General features: G+C 42.1%; 1 protein-coding gene across 1 annotated transcript; it reads left to right on the forward strand.

The window, feature by feature from the left end:
* Nucleotides 1-304: 304 nt before the first annotated feature.
* On the forward strand, nt 305-23165 carry CCDC80 (coiled-coil domain containing 80). Its single transcript, XM_085301440.1, has 8 exons — nt 305-987; nt 1355-3261; nt 7236-7392; nt 12265-12401; nt 12916-13064; nt 16045-16148; nt 17783-17863; nt 22566-23165. The coding sequence occupies exons 2-8, from the start codon at nt 1366-1368 to the stop codon at nt 22910-22912; spliced, it is 2871 nt and encodes a 956-aa protein (XP_085157566.1). The 5' UTR covers nt 305-987; nt 1355-1365; the 3' UTR covers nt 22913-23165.
* The last annotated feature ends 5 nt before the right edge of the window (nt 23166-23170 follow it).

Genomic DNA, 23170 nt, shown 5'->3' on the forward strand with positions numbered 1-23170 from the left:
GTAAACAATTGAGGAAAAGGGAGCAGGACAYAGAAAAAGAAATTGAGTTAAAAAGCAATAATTCTTGAACACAAGAGCTGTTTTTTACACAGATAAGGAAATGCACTTCTTACAGGATGCTTTTTTAACTGGACCGTGTCCATTTAGCAGAAGGAAAGAGAAAGAGGAGGTGGGGGAGTGCGGGAGAGCTCGGAAGCGTGAAGGAAAGGGTTAAGGTTGGAGGCACCCCCTCTCAAGTGCTCTGTGATGCTGTGCAGTGTTTCAGCCCCCAGAGCCTTCCTTTTCCTCCTCCCTTCATGTGTCAGAGTGGGGAGGAGGCGGGTTCTGCTGAGCTGTTAAATCCTGAGTGAAGTTTCCCCCATTTCCAGTGGCCACTGTTGCTAGAGGCTGATTCGGAGCACGGCTGGGGTTACCCTGACATTTCTGGGATCGCAGCCAGAAAAGAAGGGAAGGAGAAGAAAAGCCGAGATTTTTACAGTTTGCTTTTGTCTAAGAGAGCAGAAGGGAGCAGGGGAAGAGTCCCCTTTTTTTCAACATCACATTCCTGTGTTTTTCTTTAGCCTGGAAAATACATTAATGCTGGTGCTTTCCTCTCTGGAAACAAAGGAGCTAAACTGGACTGAAGAAGCAAGGAATGGGAAAGCRGCTTGGGGAAGTTTAAAAGAGAGAGATTCAGGGCAGCTGCAAGTTCCCTTTTCTTAAATGAAATCCCTGCTTGTGTGGGTGACTGGTACAGAAAACAGTCAGACCTGCAGGTAAATGGAGAAGCAGAGACACCAAAGGAAATTTCTGTTCGTCTCATCCTGCCTGTCAAGAAGGTGAAGAAAAAAGAAAGTTAAACGGGACAGAGAAACGGACAGACTCTGGAACCTGTTGGGTTGCATAAAGATAAATCACTGAGCACCAGCAAAGCTGTATGGCATTGCTCTCCTTTTAAAGCAAAAAAGACTGGAACCGCATCTCTGGAAGAGGAACTTTCCTGGGAATGTAAGTTTCCAGTTAAACTATTAGCTTATGTACCACTCTATGTACCAGAGACTATATCTGTGTGTGTTTGTATGTGTGTATGTGAGAGTACGAGAGGGAGAGAGAGAGAGAAGGATGTGGATCATAGCGTGCTTTTAGACAGAGTCATGTTAGAGATGGATGAACTCACTTTTGCATGAAATGATCCACTCTGTGCTTCTCCTTAAATAACCCGTAAAATGTACAAAACCATCAGGACAGGACTGAGGTGTAATCAGTACTTTTAAATCACTAAAACTAGCCAGTCCGTGTTTTGCTTTTTCAWTGCTTATGCAAGATATCAGCATACTGCTAAGACCTAACTTTTTCTCCTCTTCCTCCCCACAAGCGGATTGCACAATGAACTGGAGAGCAGTTCTCAGCTTAGCCCTGCTATGGGCAGCATGGTTAGTGTGCAGCTCTGAGAAGACAGCAAGGCTAGCAGAGAGAGGGAGCCATGGAGTCAGGAAAGTGCCTCTAGCTCACAGGGCTCCAAGCAGCCTCCTGAGAAGATCTGGAGCATCCCTGAGGAATCTGAGCCCAAATCCCCAACATCCTGTCACCAGGACAGATTCTTCAGCATCTCCAAAGGCACCTGCCAATCTCGTGCATGAGGAAGTACGTCCCCAGGCCAGGAGCATGGGGAGCAGAACTAGACGAGGACAGAGACTCACAGCTGCAGCCAAGTACTCCAARTCTGCAATGATTAAAGACGAAGGGATATCCACTGCATCCCAGTCACGAGCAGTACGTTTCCCTTCAGGGTCAAGTTCCCCAAATGTCCTGGCTAGCTTTGCTGGGAAGAACCGAGTCTGGGTCATTTCTGCCCCTCATGCCTCTGAGGGTTACTATCGGCTCATGATGAGCCTGCTGAAAAATGATGTCTACTGCGAACTAGCTGAGAGGCACATYCAGCAGATTGTGTTGTTCCATGAAGAAGGAGAAGAAGGGGGAAAAGTCAGAAGGATAACTAATGAAGGTAAAATCGTGGAGCAGCCACTAGATCCTGCCCTCATCCCTAAGCTCATGAGTTTTCTGAAGCTGGAGAAGGGGAAATTTGGCATGGTGCTGCTGAAGAAAACTCTACAGGTGGAGGAAAGGTACCCTTATCCAGTGAGGCTAGAGGCCATGTATGAAGTCATTGATCAAAGCCCCATCAGAAAAATTGAGAAGATGAGGCAGAAAGGCTTCATCCAGACTTGCAAAGCAGCTGGAGTGGAAGGGCAAGTGGTCGAGGAAGGCAATAATGGGGGCAGCACCCGGCCTACCCCTGGCRGTGGACAAGTCCAGGTGCTAGCAAGGAAGGAGGAGCCAAGGAGGAGCAATAATCAACCAACAAGGACCAAAACCATGAGGAAAATGATGACAACCACTGCGGCTCCTCCTCCTCCTACAATAAGGACCACCACCCTCCCTTCCACYACCACAACTACCCGGGCCACCACACGTGCAATGATAACAGCAAGCCAGCCTACAACAACAACTACACCCCTCCCGATCACACAGAGGAGCTGGATGACAAAGTCACATACCACCACAGAGCACCATAGATTGCCCATAGCCCCTGAGGCCACCAGACCACGAGTAACAGCTTCTGAGGATTTCTACTCTCCTGTTTGGAATGCAAACCGCAAAGACCGGCAGCGTGGCCACCCAGAGAAAAACCAGGCAGCCACACGGAGACCAAGCAAAGCTTCCCGCTATGAGAGTTTCACAGAAGTCCCRACTGCCCCCTCAGTGCACTACACAAAGGCAAGCATGGGTAGATTTAAAGATAACCGAACAGACAGGAAGGATTATAACCACAGGGATCCAAATATCACATCAGGGCAACACAAACCAACTAARACCAAAACACCAAAAAAGAAGGCCCAAGAAAAGATACTGAGCAATGAGTATGAAGAAAAATATGACCCAAGCAAACCTACTAGTCCCCATTTAGAGGAAGAGATTGCGGTGGGAAATATTCCCCCAAAGAAAGGAAAAGATTCAAAGAAGCATGACCGAATGGATAAACCTGAGAAAAAGAAGAAAAAGGAGAGACCTGACAAACTGCAGAAGAGTGAGAAGCAGTCTAAGAAGGACAAAGCTGAAAAAAAGAGCAAGCAAGATAAAGACCGCAATAAGAAGAGCAAGAAGGGGAGCAGAACTGAGAATGAGGATTTCCCCAAGCCCAACAAGAAGCCTTTCTTGCACCCTCCCAGGAAATCAGTGACAGACCTCCTGGAGTATTTTGAAGGCAAAAGGCGTCTCATTGTAAGTAACTTGTTAATCTGAATCTCATTTCATAAATGAAGTCGTATCTCCCTCCTCATAAAAAAATGAGGAAGAGAAAGTTTGTTGTGGCTTTGTATTATTATTTTTGCTGCTTTTATTTAAGAGTAATTAAAGATAAAATATCTGGATCCAGAGGATCAATTTCCATCATRGAAGTTTTCACAGCCTCATGTTGTAATCTTACATGTAATATGAACAGTTGTCAGCCAGGTGGTTGGAACCTCTTCTCAGTCATTTCCATGAGTCACCACATAACCACCAGATTRTTTTGTTTGCAGTGCATATGCAGGTGTCAGGATTTGTTTAGTTATGATCAACGAAATGAAGTTCCAGTGTGGATTATATATCCAGTCACCACTTTGTGGTACTTGCCAATATTACCACATTTCGAGTCTCAGCAAGTCCTGCCATCTGGCATACCTGTTTTATATTGGTGTTACTGTCCTAAAAATGGAAGCAAAACAGATGGCTTGGCAGTATTAGAGCATGTCTCACTGAGCATATGCACCAAGGTGCACGATCAGATGCGCTGACGTAGGATTGCTACATTTGCCATTATTTCTGATTGGAAGTAGCATTAAGATCTTTTATACATCTTCAGAGATCCCACACAAACTGTTTGTTTTGTTTTGGTATTTTTCCATGCTAGTTTAATTACATCATAACACACTGGTAATTTTTACTCTTAAAAATTCAGCATGGTCTGCAGTTACTTCTCCCAGGGTTTAGTAAGTGTTGTATGTTTTTCCAACTACTTATCTAAAAAAACACTTCACCTGGGACAGGAAACAGTTTTAGCTGTAGTACAAATGTTTTCTCTGGCAGATGGCACATACTTTGAACGGTACATACACTTTGAAAATTAGCTCTTTAAAAATATTATTGTGGGAGCTAGTTTCTTGCAATTATTCCACAGTATGCTGGCCTGCTTGACAATTATTGTCCTGTAATTCTGGTGAATGTCATAAGTTTTGATCTTCCTKCCCCTTATTCCAATACAAATAGCAAACATGCCAACCTCTGCCACTGGAATTTAATTACTTGTTCTGCTGATGATTCACAGACTTGAGCAGAATGCAACTTTCTTCTCCTCTTCCCCTTTCTTCCAGTTGTACAAGCTATGTTGAACTAATAGGAGAATCACATCCCCCAATATTTTGAAAGTGGAGAGGAGCCATATGTTTGAAAAAAAATAAATTTGACTGAATTTTGTAAATAATGCTTAATAGCTAATTGTTATCTAATAGTTAACCAAACTGAAACCTCAAAGAAAGGAATTGCACAGAAGTTTGGGATCTTTGCAACTTGGTAATATATCTCAATGTTCTGGTTTCAAAGAATATGTGCAACATCAGGACAAATAAAAACAMAATTCAAAAAAAAGCCAGGAACAGAGCTCACAGACATCAGACTGCTAATTCACTGCATCAATACAGTCCTGGTAACTTAAAGGTCAGACTGAAATTTGAACTTTCAGATCCTAGGCCACTTCTCAGCTGGGTTTTCAAGAGAGAAGAGTTATACAAATTCAGGTAGTCAGGCCAGAACTCCCTGAAGACAAATGATTATACCATGCTCTACTTGAAATTTCCAGCATCTAATACCACCTTTAGCTTCCTTTCCCTGAAGTTTACTGGAGAATAGGTTGATTCAGCTATCAGTAAAGGCAGTGGCTGAAGGACAGTATCTCTTTGATATGCATGGCACATGGGCAAAACAAAGAACTGTTCAAGCTTATTTAAATCCATACATATGTGCCTATTTGTTTAATCCCTTCTATCATATGACCTCCTCAGTCTAGTCAAACTGTTCATCCCCCTTAACAGTTGGATGAACTCTGCCATTCATGAGTCTTCAAACTACCTCTCAAAAGAATTAGCCCCCACTGCTCCAGAAGTGGCTCTACCTGAGTCATCCTTCATTGCTCTGTTTTATTTATTTATATACTTATATATACTTATTTATATATTTATTCTATACAATTAATCACTTTAATAGGCTTTGGCTATCAAGGACATTGTTTCTATCCTCTTCCAATACATAAGAATTTTGAGAGAGACCCAGGTTTTTAAGTCCTACACATCATTAAGGATTTCAGATTGTAGATTTCAGTGTGAATTCCAAACATCCAGAATTTCAAAGGCTATTCTGCGTTAAATTCAATGGATGATAAATATAGGACCCAGCTGCAAAATAAACATACGGATTTTTAGTCCTGCAGCTCCACTCCTCTTTAGTGGGTTGTTTGCTGCTGTCTTACTAGCCTTGAGAAGCGTTTGCTTAGTGAATTTGGGATTTTTGTTAATTTCTCTGTGCTGATGAAATGAAGACTGACAGTTCATACATAACATATATATGTTATATATGGACTTTATCCATACACACATGCAGGCAAATGCAGATACATTCAGAGGTCTTAGCTAAAAGCATTTTTAATACTGCCTGTGTTAAAACAGCCCTAGAGTAAAGCTTTGATCTGAACTTTGCTTTGCCTCTTAAGTGTTCCCTGTTCTGTTCTATACAGTTTGATGAAATAGGTCAAATTCTGCCTTAACTGTGTTTTCCTACTTAAGGCCTCTGAAACTAGGAGGACAATACAGCCAGTCATCTCTTTTTGATTTGAGTCCTCAAATTCTTTTCACAATCAATTTTTTCACTTGAAGCATTTCTATGCAAGTAACATATTACTTGTTTTGGCCCAGAAAACAGATCCTCTTTGCGTCTGACTCTCATTTACCTTCATGTTCCAGTGCTGTAGTTCTGCCAGTGGCCTTCCTATATATGAGTCAGATCTGATAAGCCCATAAATGCATTTCATATTTTAGCACATTGATGAACTGCATTTATAAGGAGTATGTCATAAAAAAACAGCCCTCAAGGCCCTACAAAGTTAAGATGGTTAGAAGATGATTGCCCCTGTTACATACTGAAGCATAAGTTTGCCATTGAAGGATTCTAGTGGGGGTTTTTTATGACTCTAAGCCGCAAAATTTGGATCCGGATTCCAAATCCCTTTGTGTTTGGGGCATCAGTAGCAGGTGTTTGATTTCACTTCAGTGCTACCAGTTAGAATGACTGTGTTGCTAAGGTCAGAGTATTCCTCTCCACTTTCTTCTGGAGATTGCTGTAAAGTGCTATTGCATGTTGCTACACACACCCCTCCTCACCTGCAATGTCTGCGTCCCAGTGACTGGTGAAGGATACAAGTGGTGTGCTTTAAACATTTTAAAATTTAAATCTTTTTAATTGTTAGGAAGCTTTGATACAAATAGAGTAATACAAACTGTAGAGATTTTTATACTTGTGTTGCTGAAATTGTTCCTTCTACTGTTCCTCCTGAATGCCATGACTTCTCAGCAAATAAAAGACATCAAAGTGGTTTGGAACAAACTTAAGCTAAATCAGCAATTTTCAGATGAAGTCATAATTCCCTTACCATATCTTCAAAGTCTTCTTTATGTGGTCAACAGTTAAATAAGTACTCACGCAGCACAATTGTACTTTGACTGTGACAGTCAAAATGGCAGCCAGGAGTCCTRCCCGGACCATGGCACCGGGACACAGCAGCTGCCGTGTTGTCGGTGCTCCCACTGCGAGCGAGTGGGGGAAATCCTAGATTTCTTGCATGTCTGAAGGCTATGAGGGAGACCTGGCAGGACTGGAAAGGGTAAGGGATAATACCAGTATACATAGTTTTCTCTAACTTCCAGTACCACTTCTGCCAGCACTGGCAGCAGAGGAACTGGTGCCACCAGCTGGCCATGCCTTCTAAGGTTTACTTCTGGCTGGTTGACGACATTTGGGTCAGGCTTGGGCCTAAAGGTACACTCCAACCACAAATAAATAAAACAAAGCTACAGAGCTGTCAACAGGGGTTTGTTCTCCTTCAGTGAAATATTTATCTGTTTCATTCCTTACATTAAACAAGCTCTTTTGTCTCTGCCACCAACCAGCTGATCACAGCCCCCAAGGCGGACAACACCATGTATGTGCAGCAGCGAGATGAATATCTGGAGAGCTTCTGCAAGATGGCCACAAGGAAAATCTCGGTCATTACAATTTTCGGCACCATGAACAACTGCAGCATGAAAATTGACCACTTCCAGCTAGGTTCTAAATAATTTAACATATTAATAATATATTAATACTATATTAATAATTTAAATAATTTCTTTCCATCTCATGGGCAAAATATAAGAAACAAAGAGAGAAATCTCCCCAACTTGGGTAAACATCTAAGTAAGGCTGTGGCACTTTCCAACCCACTCCCTCTCCCCCCATGCCCACTACTCTTCTTTTGTATTTACCTAACTGTCTCTGGTATTTTACATGTTTAGGCTTCCAGTGCTGTAACCTGAGTAACTTCAGTTTTCTTTGTGAGCGTTCTTAAAGCCAGTAAAACAGCAAAACAATAAAAGGCAGAAAAATGTGATGAGGGCATGGGACTAAATAACAAGATCAGGTTTAGTTCTACCAGTATCTTGTGCACCAAGATCGTTGTCTAACAGAATGGTTGCCCTAACACAGTATCCCCCCGTTGCTTTTACAGGTAGTCAGCTATGGATGGCTAGACACTATGTGATGTTAGCACATTTTTTAAAGTGCCTAAAATAAATGGCCTTTGTAATGAAGGAGAGGAGGTTATGGGGCAAGAGAGACTAAACGGAACTGTTTGAGATGATATTCAAAATGTGGCCCAAGGCAAGCTCAACATGCTTACATGCCCATCTTGTAATGTAACTTCTTCTCATGCCTTTGCATTATGGAGTTGCAGTTCACTTTTGAGCATCATCTCACAGCTTCCTTTCGCAGAGACACACTGGCTAAATAGAGAACAGACAGAGAAGCTTACTAGACAGACTCTTGCTGCAAGTTCCTTGCTTCCTCAAGTTTTCTAGCCCTAAGAGCTGATTTTGAGATGTTCATAAAATGAGTATTCTCCACACTAAGGGAAAGTTCAGGCACATTTTCCCCTCTGTACTGGCAAACAGACATTGATTTAGAGGGAGATTTCAACCATCGCCTCTAAATACAGACCTTTCAAATTTGCTCTAGCATACCCGATAGTAAAAGGTTTGCCATGTTGTAAAGACATTCATCTCTTTGAAGCCAGAATTCTTGGAGGCACTGCAAATCAGGCTATGCAGATCTTACAATGCAGCTCATTAAGCCTTATCCACAGCCACCTTCTTTATATGTGGGGCTATCTCTCTTAGGCAGCTTTGAAATGACCAGTGTCAGTGTTCAGATCCTGATGGAAAGCCCACCAAAGTCAGTGAGAACATTTACTTTGATTTCAGTGGAGTTTGGACAAAGACTTCAGGTCCCAGTCCAGCAAAGCACTTAAGCATAAATTTCACTTAAGTATGTAAATAATCCCATTGCCATCTACATTTAAAGGTTAATATCAGCTTATGTGCTTTTCTGGACCAAGGCAAAGAAATAATACAAAACCAACCAGTTTTGCTTATAATTTCACCACATATTTCCTCTGGAAGCTCATCCAATCTTACCAGACCTAGGAAAGACATGTATGATGGACTAGAAAGCTCAGGACTATAGTCTCTCCTAGGGTATTTCAGGTCTGGCATATAACTAGCCAGAAGATCTCAGATTTATAATTGGTTTCCTGCCATGCCTCTACTACTTTGAAAGCATATCTGGGAGAGGGACAGGGGCCTTGTGTCCCAGGAGGATGTCTGTTCTGACACCTTCTTGTCACAACTGGAGTGGGACAAGCTTTTCCACATCACGCCAATGTTGTTCAAGGTCACTGTGCATCTAGACCCATTAGCCTGTCAGTGGTCTGGAGCGGGTTATATATAGCTCCAGTCTGGCTAATAAACACACATTCACTCTGACACAGACCATACTCTTTCAGCCTGTTCCAGCCTTAGCCTACACCCAAACTTTCCCAAAACCACACAAGTGTACAGCGGCTGAATTCTCAGACAGGAAGAATTAACTTGTTGAACACAGGAGGCTTAGAACGGTGTAGGTTGAACCTTGGCAGATACATGGGCACCTAACTTGTGCCCAAAACATCAAATGACAATGAGTTTTTATAAAAGTCCAAATAATATAAATGTCTTTCTATTCCCCCTGGTCCTCTCCCCTCCTCTTCCTGCTTGCATGGCCTTTCAGTGCTAGTGAAATACATATAAAGCAACAAAAAAGTCTATAAAAAAAGACTTTTCATCTGAAATTTCAAACATATTCAGATGTAGTGGGTGAAAGATAGTTCATTAACACTCTGGCATAGATCAGTTCATACTGAAACCAAACAGCATTTCTCAGTTTCAAACTGAAATGAGGCAAATGCTTAGTGTCAGAGCAGTGTCCTTCTCTTCATCCGAAGTTAGCCATGCAATCTTTTCCTTCCAGCTCTTGGGAACAGGAATTTAGTGAACTAAACACCAGCCAAAGGCTAGAACCCACCCACCTTTGAACCAAAGCCAATATCCAACATTTTAAGCCACCATACTTCTACAACAACTGCTGAACCTCTTCATAACCTTATCTGAATTATTTGTGAAAAGTAACTCATCTTCCTAACCTGTCTAGCTGGGCAAGAAATGTATGAAAAAAGTTTCCACACTCCTTCAGTGACCTTTTCAGCAAAGTGAGAGAGGAGTTGGCAGGTACCAGCAGAGAGTTTTATCTCTATTCTTCATGCTGATCTCAGATATCATTTATGGCAGTAGAGGTTAGTGATAGATAATGAATTAGAGAGAGGTGTTCAGATCAATTCTTTTCTTTTTCTCCTCAGAAATCCTCCCCAAGTATGCCAGGCAGGCCAGCGCTTGTGGCTTTTTTTTTCCCAAAACATTCTTTTCTCTATCACTCTAGTAGTCTAATTTTCTTCTTTACATTGTAAGTTTTGAAAGAAAATCTCCCAGCAATGGAACTCTTGAGTGCTATCTTCATTCTGATACCTACAGTCTTTAAAGCAAAAGAGTAGCATGAGTCAGTTTGTTTAAGGCAGTGCACCATACAGCTGTTTTCCATCACATTTTGTACTACCATCTCTTGCATGATTCTACCTCCAGATACATCAGTAAGAACATTCTGATTTTGCTTTGGAAGGGAACTGTTTGCAGGTATCAGCATAAATTTTTATTTTATGTTATAATGGCAAGTCAAACTTGCCATTAGCTACAGATAAATATTGTTTAGGAACTACTGATGTATGACTTACAGATGTTTTAGTAAGTGAATAACTGATTAGTAAATCCAGCAACCCATAAAGAAATGGAGAGTTTATAACATTGCCCCTAATCCTTTATGAAACTTTCAGCTGAGGTACATAAAACAATGTGCAAACATTTAAATTATGTCTATAGCTTGATAAGTATAGCCAATTTTAACAATTGCTGGATTTTTTTTCTTATAAGAAATTACTTTGGGGTGTGAAACCTAGAGCTCAGGTTCTGATCCAAACCTCTTCACAAAGTTTGGATTTAGTAGTGTTGTTTAGCCTATCACAGAGATTGGGGCTAATGCAAAATTTGAATCAGATCAATATGCTCCTGAAGCTTGTGGATATTTAGAAATTTATTTAAAATACCTTATTGTTTAATGAATCACATATTTTCAAAATATATATCTCATTTCTTAAACAAATATTTTCTGTTGCTGTCTGTATAGTTCAGATCAGTTCACCTCAAGTCTATTTGCTGGTAAATAACAGTGCAGCAGGAGACTGGAAAGTTGGACCTTTTGATTCTCATTCTTGACCAGCAATTGCTTTTCTATTTGACTTTAGGCAGATCATTTAAGCCATGCTTGGGATCTCTAAGTGAGTATATAAGTATTTATATCCCAGTGGTGTTGTAATGCATAAGCAAATAACATCTGCAAATAACTCTTCGATCTTCAGGTGACAGGTGCTTCATTTTGCTTCATTTGTGATTCACCTTGGCTTTAGCTTTCCAGACCCACAACTGCATACAGAGGCCTGTTTCAGCTTTGTCAAAGTTTTAAAGTGCTGTGCTGGACACTACAGCTGAGGCTAAGTTCAAGACTTGGCCATGTCACATCCTGTTTTCAGGAGAAATAAAGAACCTCAATACCTCCAAAGTCTTGTACTGTTGCTGTTTAAAACTTCTCTCTTTAGTCACAAAACTTTAACTTTGTAAATGCATACTCAGAATTTATTTTGGTATTTTTCATCATATCATATGGTTTGGGGTGAAAGTTTCAGAAAGATTGTATTATTCATTTTTCATACCAAGTATAGGAAAAGAGGCATAAAGTTTTTTAAAAAACTTGCTTCTTTTCCATTTGTGTAACTCTGTCAGGGTGGTAGAATGGGAAATCATCATATACAAGGGAGATGGAGAAGGAGTGCCGCACCAGGGTATTTATAGAGGACTGGAGAGATGGAACTGCCATATTCAAGATACATTAAACAGAGTTTCTGGTTTCTTGTAGTCACTAAACCTCCCATGTCATTTTTGAAAGACTGGAAATGTTAAAACTCTGGTGTCCTGGCCAATGTCCAGCTATGCTAACTATTATTTTACTGACTCAAATTCTCTCTGCTGTTTTATTTGGACTTGGTGCTTTTCAGATCCTGTCCTAAACTGTTGAACAGCTTCTATTTTCTATTCCAGAAGTGGCTAAATTTCAGGAGCTGGTGAAATGATTAATATATTAATGTGCATGTATAAGTATGTTTGAAAAAGTCTCCAAGAATTTTTCAAAAAAGAGCAGGCAACCAAGTTTTTTAAAAAGCAAGTAGAAATGTTGAATGCTGAATTACACGTTTCCTAGGGCAGTCTGATTTTCTGAAAATACTGAGTTTGAAAACTGGACAGTTAAAAGCCATGGTGCCAAAAATCATTGCTGCTTTTAAGACCTTACTTATGCAGCAGGAAGACGGCTTCTGGAAGATGAATTTCCCTGTCTTTCAAGATAAAGCTAATGGCAATGTGCTGTGTGATTCCATGACTATTTTTAATTTTTCTGTTTCATACTAAGATAATGAGAAGCCCATGAAAGTGATAGAGGATGAAGATCTTGTGGACCAGCAGCTCATCAGTGAGTTAAGGAAAGAGTATGGGATGACATACAATGACTTCTTTATGGTGTTGACGGATACCGACATGAAGGTCAAGGTGAGGGTTTGGGCTCTTGGAAAGAAAATCCTTGAGAAATTATGAAAAATTTGAAAAATCATAGACCGCTACAGGCTTGCATACGAGACAGTGAGACTGATGCMGGATTTTGTCATTGCTGCAGGGAGGTTAATGTAGCACATAGCAGCACATAGTAATGTAGCACATAGTGTTCTAAAACACACAATTTGGCTGCTCAGCAAGATGATATTGTACTGCATATAGTCAAGTGTGCTAGTTCAGTGGCCCTCCAATGCAATATAATGACAATTTGTTGGCTGCAGGGGTCTGGCATGTTGCCTTACCACACAGGAAAAACTGAAAACATGCCACTTCTAAGACCAGTCTGACTGCAAAAAAATATATTTTTTTGTACTTTATAGTCTGTTTTAAGTCTTGTTACCTGGGTGTAAACAGGAATATTTGCATCTCCTTATATCCTGCAGTGCTGTGATACATGCTAATACTGCTAATATTTGCATCCTTTTATTGGTCTGTGCTTTTTGCTTAACAGCAATACTATGAAGTACCCATAGCAATGAAGTCCGTGTTTGATTTGATTGACACCTTCCAGTCTCGAATTAAAGACATGGAAAGACAGAAAAAAGAGGGCATTGTCTGCAAAGAAGATAAGAAGCAATCCCTTGAGAGCTTCCTATCCAGGTATTACCTTCTCCTCTTAACTACTGCTAGTCCTAGTAATAATATTCTTATTGCAAAAATACCCATTCAACAGTATTTGTAACGATTCTTTATATAGATTTCCATGTATTTACAGTGTTCAGCAAATATAGAGATGTAGCCATAGCTGAATGCAGTCTTGTACAGAACAGAGTACTTTTAGGATACACATTCTGTTTAATGACTGACTGCATTTTTTTTTTGGACACTAATTTTCCGTACCTCAGTTCCCTCACTGTGACATGGAGACAACATTGATTTGCAGCAGAAGAGCAATGAGAATTAATTCACAGATGCTAGCTCACTATTTTRAATGTATGAAGCCACAATGTTTATGTGTTTCAATCATCATTACAATCTTATTAATCCCATTCTAATTCCTTCTATGTAGCTTGAATCAGTAACTAATTCTCCTTTACCTCTTATCCTGCTTGAGATAACTGTTGGTCTCTGCCAGTATTAGTAATATATACTATTAAAGACCTTGCTGAAGTCTTTTGTAAAACGTATGAAAGAGCTTCTGAAGAAAGACAAATTTGTTTATGTAGTCTCTATATGCTGTGTTTTACTTATCTACCTGTGAAACCTAAATTCTGGGTGATAAACACATTTGGACTATGGGGAAATTCAAATTCACAGCAGAGCTGTGCTGCTAAATTCCTCTCCGTTATAGGATATTTTTCACAAAATTAGGGCTACTCTTATCACTTGAGGCCTTACCCATAGCTACTGCATCCTTCTCACCTACTCTAAGAATCCATGGGGTACACTGTTAATGTCAGATGGCTATAAAAATAACTGAGATAGCATGCTGGATTATGACTTGAGTGGGAAAGAAGCAACATGGGCAGGCAAATGAATAGCTTGTTGGTTCATAAACGTTTTAAAATTCGACAGCCACTTTAACAAAAAAAGAACCTTTAACAAGATCCACGCCACTCTGCTCACCACCTCCTGTTTAGATCTCAGAGTGATTCATCCTCAAGACCACCAAGAAGAACCACAGTGTGGATACAACTGTCCGACACAATAAAGAGCTTGTATGTCGAAAAGCGGCAGGCCCCAAATCCTTCTTTGCTTGCAAATAGCCCTAGTAATAAATGTTCTTTAGAAAATCAGGCAGGAAATATGCAGAATGGTGCATCTATAAATAGAACTGCTGCTTCACAGAATACATTTGTTGTCTGTAAAATAGGCATCAGGCTTTAAATACTGAGAGGACTCTACCAACCACAACAACTAGTCAGATTCCCAGCAAGATTAATTTCAGCTTTGTTCAAGACTATCTTCCTGTCTGAATGAGAGTCCTGGCATCATCTCTCTGGTGTTGCTCATTGGGGAGGTCACTTACAATAATGCAWATGTTATTCTTAACAAGCCTGGCTGGCGTTAAAGGAAATCATGAGAGCCATAGCTGGCTTGAAAGCCACATGTATCAGCAGGAGAGCCTATATTTTTGGAGGAGTCTCCCATAACACCTAGTCACTGGCTGTGCTGCTGGTTGGACTCACAAACCAAAATGAGATGTAAATAAGAAAGAGCAAAGCAGAGTACACACAGGAAAGGGGCTGGCAGTGCTGTCAGGACAGGAGTGTTGCCCTGTACATTAGTGTTACCTCATTCCAGCTGTCAAGGACTAGCTGAATGCATTTTTTGGTAAGATGTGTCCCCAAACAAAGACAGGTACAGGGACTGCCTGGGACAGGAGAAGAGACAATATGAGTGGTTTTCAACCCTTTTCAACTCTGTGCATCTCCAAAGGAGTTGCAAATGGCGAGGCACTGACTGAATTTTCAAAAGGACAACCTGTCCTTCCAAGCAAGATTAAAATTGGGGAACTCTGCTTTTCAAACATTTGGGAGGGGGCTAGCAATAAAAATACATGGAGTGTCAGTCAGTTGACAAGACAAAGGATTAGGCATTAGACATCACTTGCTCTTTCATCAACTTCCTCTGCAATTCTGAGCAAGACCAACCATATTTCTTGCTTCTCTCAAGTGGAGTTAATGACTCCAAGTGGTATGACCCATTGCATTAGCCTTTATTTCGAGAACTTCATACAGTGCTGCAGAAAGGTAGGCTATTACTGTAGCAGAGCAACATCTGTATCCATTTAAAAGATCATTTCCTGCCATAAAAATATCCCTACAGCTTTGTGAATTCCTGTAAATTTGATTTATTCAGGTTTAGTGAAGAAGTACCTTTATTCAAAAAACAGGTTGTTTGGAGAGTATTAAATAACCTTAGAGTCAGAATTTTAAAGAGGTTACAAGTGTCCCTCTGCCACTGTCTTTCTTTGAGAGGGCAATGGAAGGGGCTCCTCAGCACAAAAGTTTGGTTAAATAGGGCACACCACATTGAAGAAAAATCAAGGATTTATCCTACTGCCCCATACATGCCTTGTATAGCTACAGGTTCACAAAGACTCATACAAACAAGCTCAGACTTAAACCATGTTAAAGATATTTTGAGTGAGCATGATAGAAAGGAAAAGAGGTCACTGAGTATTTACATAGAAGTATGAGTTATGTCTGAAATGAAGATACACCCTAATTCTCAGACAGTCCTTGGACTGCAAAATAACTGAGCAGTTCCAGCAGCAGTGAATGACGTAAAAGCTAAAATGCCTAGTGAGAAATTCTACAGGAAATTTTCYTTCCTTTGAATATGCAGTTCTCAGCATTGTTAAATCTACTGAAGGTGACTTTGAGTGAAGATTGTAAGCTCTGCAATGTTAGTTTGGCCAAGCAGCCAAACTGCAGCTGTTTCTTTGAGAGTTTTGGAATTGCAAAACTGAAGCAGGCTTTATCCTTTCCCAGTGATGGATGAAACTGGGAAGATCTCCCATCCAGCTGTTACTTAGAAGTTGTCAGAGGTATGACATATCTCAGACTACAGAGAACAAAAATCTCTCAAACCATGCACCGTACTGGTGCCCTGTTGCACGCTCTTCTCTTCCCAGGTTCCGATGGAGAAGGCGACTAGTGGTGATCTCTGCTCCCAGTGATGAAGACTGGGCTTATTCCCAGCAGCTTGCTGCCCTCAGTGGACAAGCCTGTAATTTTGGTGAGTCAAACGAAACTATACTCTTGCTCCCTAAAACCACATCCTTCCTGGTGATGTGATGGATTCTTTTGCTCAAGTCTGAACCTAGACTGTCTGATGAGGGTGATAACTGAAAAGCTGGTTTTGTAGCCACTCCAAATACAAATGGAAAATATTGTGCTAAGCAGGTAGTACAGCAAGCCCTGATAGCTAAACAAAGCATTCCCTGGAATCCTTTGTGTGAGACAGGAAAGGTCAGCACCCTGAAGTTTCTTTTTGGATATTTCAGAAGATAACTAATAAAATTATTGGGGCTTATTCTTCTTTTTCTTCTAATTGCACACATCAATGACATAAGTACAATGCTTTGGGAAGGGCAGAACCTCTCATACTCAGCTCAAAGGTGGGACAGGTATCAGGGAGATACATGGAGGTCAGCTTTTCTCTTTTCCTTCCTTCTAACTGCCCAAATCTGTAAGAAATCCTAAGGGAGGCCACTTCAATCCAATAGTGACCTTCTCAGCACCATAACTAGTGGTACATAAGATCCAGCTATAAACTCAGTGGAGAGGGATGGGCTCCTGGAGGCAGCGGGGAACGAGAGTGGAAACATCTTTCTCTCTTTCCATTATGAAGTGTAGAGAAACTTACTCCTGGAAAAACCTAGGCCCCTCATAATGCAAGCACAATGAGCATCCAGACTTGACTCCTACAACATAATGAAACAGGTCCCACTAAAAAGCCATTATTTCGATACATTTTAACTGTGCCTGAACAGGGATCTGCGCACTATCATTATATTATAATATATCACACCATCCATTTCTTCATAGTCACCCAGCTTTCATTCAGAACTTCAGCATCATTTTATGTGGTAGCTACCACATAATGGTCCATGCAACACAGACCACTGTAAAATGCATTCTGAAGAACAGAATACAACCAAAACAGCTAATTCCTCCCACCGTTTGTTAGGAACAGCCTGAAGGAGATCCAGTGAGTTCCTAAACCTTTGTCTTCAACAGGTATTCTTAATGAAGTGATGTATTTCCAAGCATCTTTTCTCCAAGTCCTAAAAGCAGTTATATTAAGACTTCGTAGTCACACAGACTCATGTTTTACAAAGAGTTCTGGCAGTCCATAAGCTAATTTTTCCAAGCAGAGACAGCAGTCCAAGCCTTTGCCAGAACAAATGAAATAGGTAAATGCCTGTTCTAAGCCATATCTTGCAGTGATTTGCAGGTTAACTATTATAGGTATTATTGCCTCTAAATAGTTTGCCACTATGTGGCTGACATGCAAGAGCTCTACTGATGATCAAAACAGTGCACAGGCATTATAAATTTTGGGGATGGACTCTGCAATTTATTGGTGTGTATAATGTTTGTATCCTCATTTTACAGAACCACAACAAATGCTGTTGTCCCTGGGACACTAGTAGTAGCCTTTATGCAACTGATGTCATGTTTACTGGACATATTAGCCTATCTCCATATTTGATACAAATGATGTGATTGGCGGGGACTGCATTGAAATCAGTAACTCGCCTCTTCATAGATGGTTGATGAGACTGGCACCTAATTTAGCAAGCACAGACCAGGCTGATTAAACTGAAATCTGCCCATGAACATGCACCTCTTTCATTTCCTTCACAGGTTTGCGCCATATAACTATCCTCAAATTGCTAGGACTCGGAGAAGATATTGGTGGTGTCTTAGAGTTGTATCCAATTAATGGTAAGTAACTGTTTCCAGCATTATCAGTGCTACCCATGAAAGGCATTACACAGTCTCTTTGCCGTAATTTTTTTAGAGAGATGGACATGACTGTGATTATAGTGTTTGTTTCTTTTTGTTTGCTTTTATTTCTTCCTCTTTGTTTGTTAAAAGTTTTTTTGATATTCCCGCACTAAAGTTATGTAGCTTTATCAGGACAGAAAAAAACAAAGATTATCTGGAAGGCATCTCGCATCTCATCGCCARCCTAAACACAGAGTCTCAAATACACTCTTTTACCGCCTTGCTTTCAAAGATAAAGGATGTCTGTACCTTTTACATGCTCAAGAGTTTGCAGGTCTCTGGCATGCTAATATGACAAAGACCCAGCAGCTTCTCTTACATGGGTCCCTCATTATCCTCCTCCCACTTGCATCCCAGTAGGCTGATTCAGTGCAGCTTTCCCTAGGAGATCTCACTATCGGGGCACACTTCAAAGGCTATGGGTTCCTCTGCAACCTAACCCCAATGACCACCTCCATCATTGCAGAGACAAAGATAGGAGCTTATTCTTTTTACAGTTCTACCACATTGTTTCAAAATGAGAGAATGAGAATTGCATGCAGTATGAAAGACACACAGAAACAGAAGCAGCACAATGATAGTTTTGTTTTTTGCTATTTTCCTCACAGTTTCTAACATTTGGTTTGTTTTTTCACAGAACTCCCTCTTATAACCACCAAGTCTCACTTCCAAGTGATTATAGTCAAATCTCACTTCTTAYGTGAAGTTAGGGGATTTTTCACCATTTGCATCACTTCAGAATCACAGAATCGGTGAGGTTGGAAGGGACCTCTGGAGATCATCTAGTCCAACTCCCCTGCTCAAGCATGGTCTCCTAGAGCATGTTAGACAGGGTTGCATCCAGGCAGGCTTTGAATAGCTCCAGAGAAGGAGACTTCACAACTTCCCTGGGCAACCTGTGCCAGTGCTCTGTCACTCTCACAGTGAAGAAATTCCCCATCACGTTCAGGCGGAACTTCCTGTGCTTCAATTTCTGCCCACTGCCTCTTGTCCTGTCACATGGGACAACTGAAAAGAGTTTGTCCCCTTGACACCGTCCCTCCAGGTACTTATACACATTGATAAGATCCCCCCTCATTCTTCTCTTCTCCAGGCTAAATAGGCCCAGCTCTCGCAGCCGTTCCTCATAGGGCAGATGCTCCAGCCCTCTGATCATCTTCGTAGCCCTATGCTGGACTCTCTCCAGTAGCTCCACGTCTCTCTTGTACTGGGGAGCCCAGAACTGGACGCAGTACTTGAGATGAGGCCTCACCAGGGCTGAGTAGAGGGGCAGGATCACCTCCCTCCAATTGCTGGCAACACTATTCCTAATGTGCCCCAGGACACCATCAGCCTCCCTGGCCACAAAGGCACCTTGCTGGCTCATGGACAATCTGTCATCCACCAGCACTCCCAGGTCCTCCTCTGCAGAGCTGCTCTCCAGCAGGTCAGCCCCCACCTTCTACTGGGGCCTGGGGTTATTTCTCCCTAGGTGCAGGACTCTGCACTTGCCATTGTTGGGCCTCAGGAGGTTCCTCTCTGCCCAGCTCTCCAGCCTGTCCAGGTCTCTCTGAATGGCAGCACGGCCCTCAGGTGTGTCAGCCACTCCTCCCAGCTTGGTATCATCAGCGAACTTGCTGAGGAGGCACTCTGTCCCTTCGTCCAGGTCACTGATGAAGAAGTTGAGCAAGACAGGACCCAGTACTCAGCCCTGGGGAACTCCACTAGCCAGAGGCCTCCAACTAGACTCCACGCCACTGATGACAACCCTCTGAGAACCCCTTTCAGCCAGTTCTCAATCCACCTCACTGTCCACTCATCTAACRCACACTTCCTGAGTTTGCCTAGGAGGATGTTATGGGAGACAGTGTCAAAAGCCTTGCTGAAGTCAAGGTACACAACGTCCACTGCTCTCCCCTCGTCTACCCGGCCAGTCATGCCACCACAGAAGGCTATCAGATTGTTGAAGCAGGATTTCCCCTTGGTGAATCCACAGTGGCTACTCCTGATCACCTTCTTTTCCTCTATGTGCTTGGAGATGACATCCAGAAGGAGCTGTTCCAGCACCTTTCCAAGGATGAAGGTGACGCTGACCAGCCTGCAGTCTCCTGGGTCCTCCTTCTTGCCCTTTTTGAAGACTGGAGTGACACTGGCTTTCTTCCAGTCCGCAGGCACCTCTCCAGTTCTCCACGTCTTTTCRAAGATGATGGAGAGCGGCCTGGCAACAACATCCGCCAGCTCCCTCAGTACTCATGGGGGCAACCCCTAAGGGCCCATGGATTTGGGGACGTCAGATTTGTCTAAAAGATCTCTAACCTGATCCTCCTCAACCAAAGGATTGTCTTCCTTTCTCCAGACCTTCTCTCTCGTCTCCAGGCTCTGGGATTCCTGGGGGCTGCCCTTAGCAGTGAAGACTGAAGCAAAGGCAGCATTCAGTAATTCTGCCTCCTCTGTATCCTTTGTCACCAGGGCATCCACCCCATTCAGTTGTGGGCCCACATTTTCCCTTGTCTTCCTCTTGCTGCTGATGTATTTGAAGAATCCCTTCCTGTTGTCCTTAACATCCCTTGCCAGACTCGATTCCAAATGGGCCTTAGCCTTCCTTGCTGCATCTCTACATACTCGGACTGCATTTCTATAATCCTCCCAAGTAGCCTGCCCCCTCTTCCACATTCTGTGTACTTTCTTCTTCTGTCTGAGTTCGGCCAGGAGCTCTTTGCTCATTCATGTAGGTCTCCTGCCTCCTTTGCTGRACTTCTTTCTCCTTGGGATGCACCGCTCTTGTGCCTGGAGGAAGTGATGCTTACATACTAGCCAGCTCTGTGGAGCCCCCTTCCTTCTAGGACCTTAACCCATGGGATTTCTCCCAGTAGATCCCTGAAGAGGCCAAAGTCTGCTCTTCTGAAGTCCAGGGTTGCAATCCTGCTTACTGCCTTACTTCTTTTGCAGGATCCCGAACTCCACCTTCTCATGGTCACTGCAGCCAGGGCTGCCCCCAACCTTCACATCTCTATCCAGTTCTTCTCTGTTGGTTAGGACAAGGTCCATCAGGACACCCTTCCTCATAGGCTCCTCCACCACCTATGACAAGAAGTTATCAATACACTGCAGGAGCCTCCTGGACTATCTGTCCTTCCAGCAGATGTCAGGGTGGCTGAAGTCTCCCATAAGAACCAGGGCCTGTGATCGTCAGGCTACTTCCAGTTGTCTGTAGAAGGCCTCATTCACTTCCTCTTCCTGGTCAGGTGGCCTGTAGTAGACACCCACAACAGTGTCCCCCCCAATTTAGCCTGCCCTTTGATCTTCATCCATAAGCTCTCAACTGCCTCCTCCCCCACCCCTAGGCAGAGCTTGATGCATTCTAGTTGCTCTCTCAGATAAAGAGCAACTCCACCACCTCGCCTTCCTGCCTGTCTTTCCTAAAAAGCACACAGCCACCCATGACAGTGTTCCAGTCATGCGAGCTATCCAACCACGTTTCTGTGACTGCAATGAGATCACGGCCCTGCRACCGCACACAGATCTCTAGTTCCTCCTGTTTATTACCCATGCTGTGTGCATGGTGTACATGCACATTTTATCTGAACAGATTTTTTTCTGTCATTAACCAGTCTCACACAGTCTCATAAGTCTTCACAGTCTTCCCCTGTCCTCACTATTTTGAATATTTTCATACTCTAGGTTCAATTCCACACCTCAGTGCTCACACCACTATGTGCACCATTTATGAATACACTTAATAGCACTAGTTCCAGTACAAACAGCTGTGGGACGTCACTAGTGACCTGCCTTTGGTATAGTAATTGACCATTCACTCCTACTTTGTTTTCTACCTTTTAAACTACTAGCTATCAAAGTTCCTTTTAGTGAGTAACTTTGTCAATAGCCTTTTGGAAAAACACATACCCTGTATCAGCTAGATCACCCTTATTCATCTGCTTGCTGACTCACTTCAGAGTACTCTATGAAATTTTTAAGGCAAAATACCACTTTGTAAGAGTCATGTTGTCAACTCTATTATATTTATACAGGCATACAGATGATCATAGTCATCTTATACTTTCTACTTATTTACTCTGTAAAGACTTTAAGCTTACAAGCCTGGCGTTCCCCAGATCTGCATTAGAACATTTTTTTAAAAAGCAGACATGCCATTTGCCATATGCCAGGGGTCTCACTTACCATGACAGTTTGAAAGTGAGGCTCTATACTGCCGTTAGTGACCCAGCAAATTCATCCTGACTTTCTTCACACTATCACACTTCAATTCTAGTGATTTCTTTCCTTGTAGTAGTTTTTTCCTGTGTTTTCTGTATATGTGAACCAGCAATCCAAGTAGCACAGAAGTCAAAGATGTGCCGGTGTTCTGGATGACAAAGAAAAGGCATGTCACCCTCTAGTAGCTTCAGCCTTGAGAACAAAAACAAGTTTATCAAAGCTAATAAAACTATTAAAAACATTTCTTTAGTTCACAGCCCAGCAACCTTTCATTCCGGAAGCAGGAAATCCTGAGCTGTAAGTGACAAGAACTGACAAGAATCCTACACTAGCTATTAGGCTATATTGTGTCTCACATTCCTGACTCATTTGCCTACTAGCTGTTGCTGTTTACTTGCCTTACCGAAACACTAATGCTGTTCCTGATCTGATCCTTTTCTAGGAAGCTCTACTGTAGACCGAGAAGATATCCCAGCCAATTTAGTGAAAGACATCCGAAATTATTTCCAAATCAGCCCAGAATATTTCTCCATGCTGCTAGTTGGGAAAGATGGAAATGTCAAATCCTGGTATCCTTCTCCAATGTGGTCTATGGCAATTGTATATGATCTGATTGATTCCATGCAGCTTCGGCGTCAGGAAATGACAATTCAGCAATCACTCGGCATGCAATGCCCAGACGATGAGTATGGTGGGTATGGTTACCATAGCTACCACCAGGGATACCAGGAAGGTTACCAAGATGACTACCGTCACCATGGAAGTTACCACCATGGATATCCATACTGAAAAGAACAACTTAGCCTCTGACTGCCCTGTGCCTGTTTTCTAATAGCTATACAAGCAATAGGTGGGCCAGATGCAGAGTCTTCCCATGCCACCTAAATATCCATGCCTCCTTCTTCCACTGTTCAGTCAAGGGACATTGATCATTTGTCTTCTCGAAAATGCACAAGCTTTTACAGTGAAGCAATTCAAACCAGTAGTATTGATGCTTTAAACAATAAAGACTCCTTTATATTTTTAATCCTTTATAAACAAAGCGCA

The sequence above is a fragment of the Rhea americana genome, unplaced genomic scaffold, assembly GCF_003343005.1.
Source record: "Rhea americana isolate MKP2758 unplaced genomic scaffold, rheAme1 scaffold_177, whole genome shotgun sequence".
Lineage (NCBI taxonomy): Eukaryota > Metazoa > Chordata > Aves > Rheiformes > Rheidae > Rhea > Rhea americana.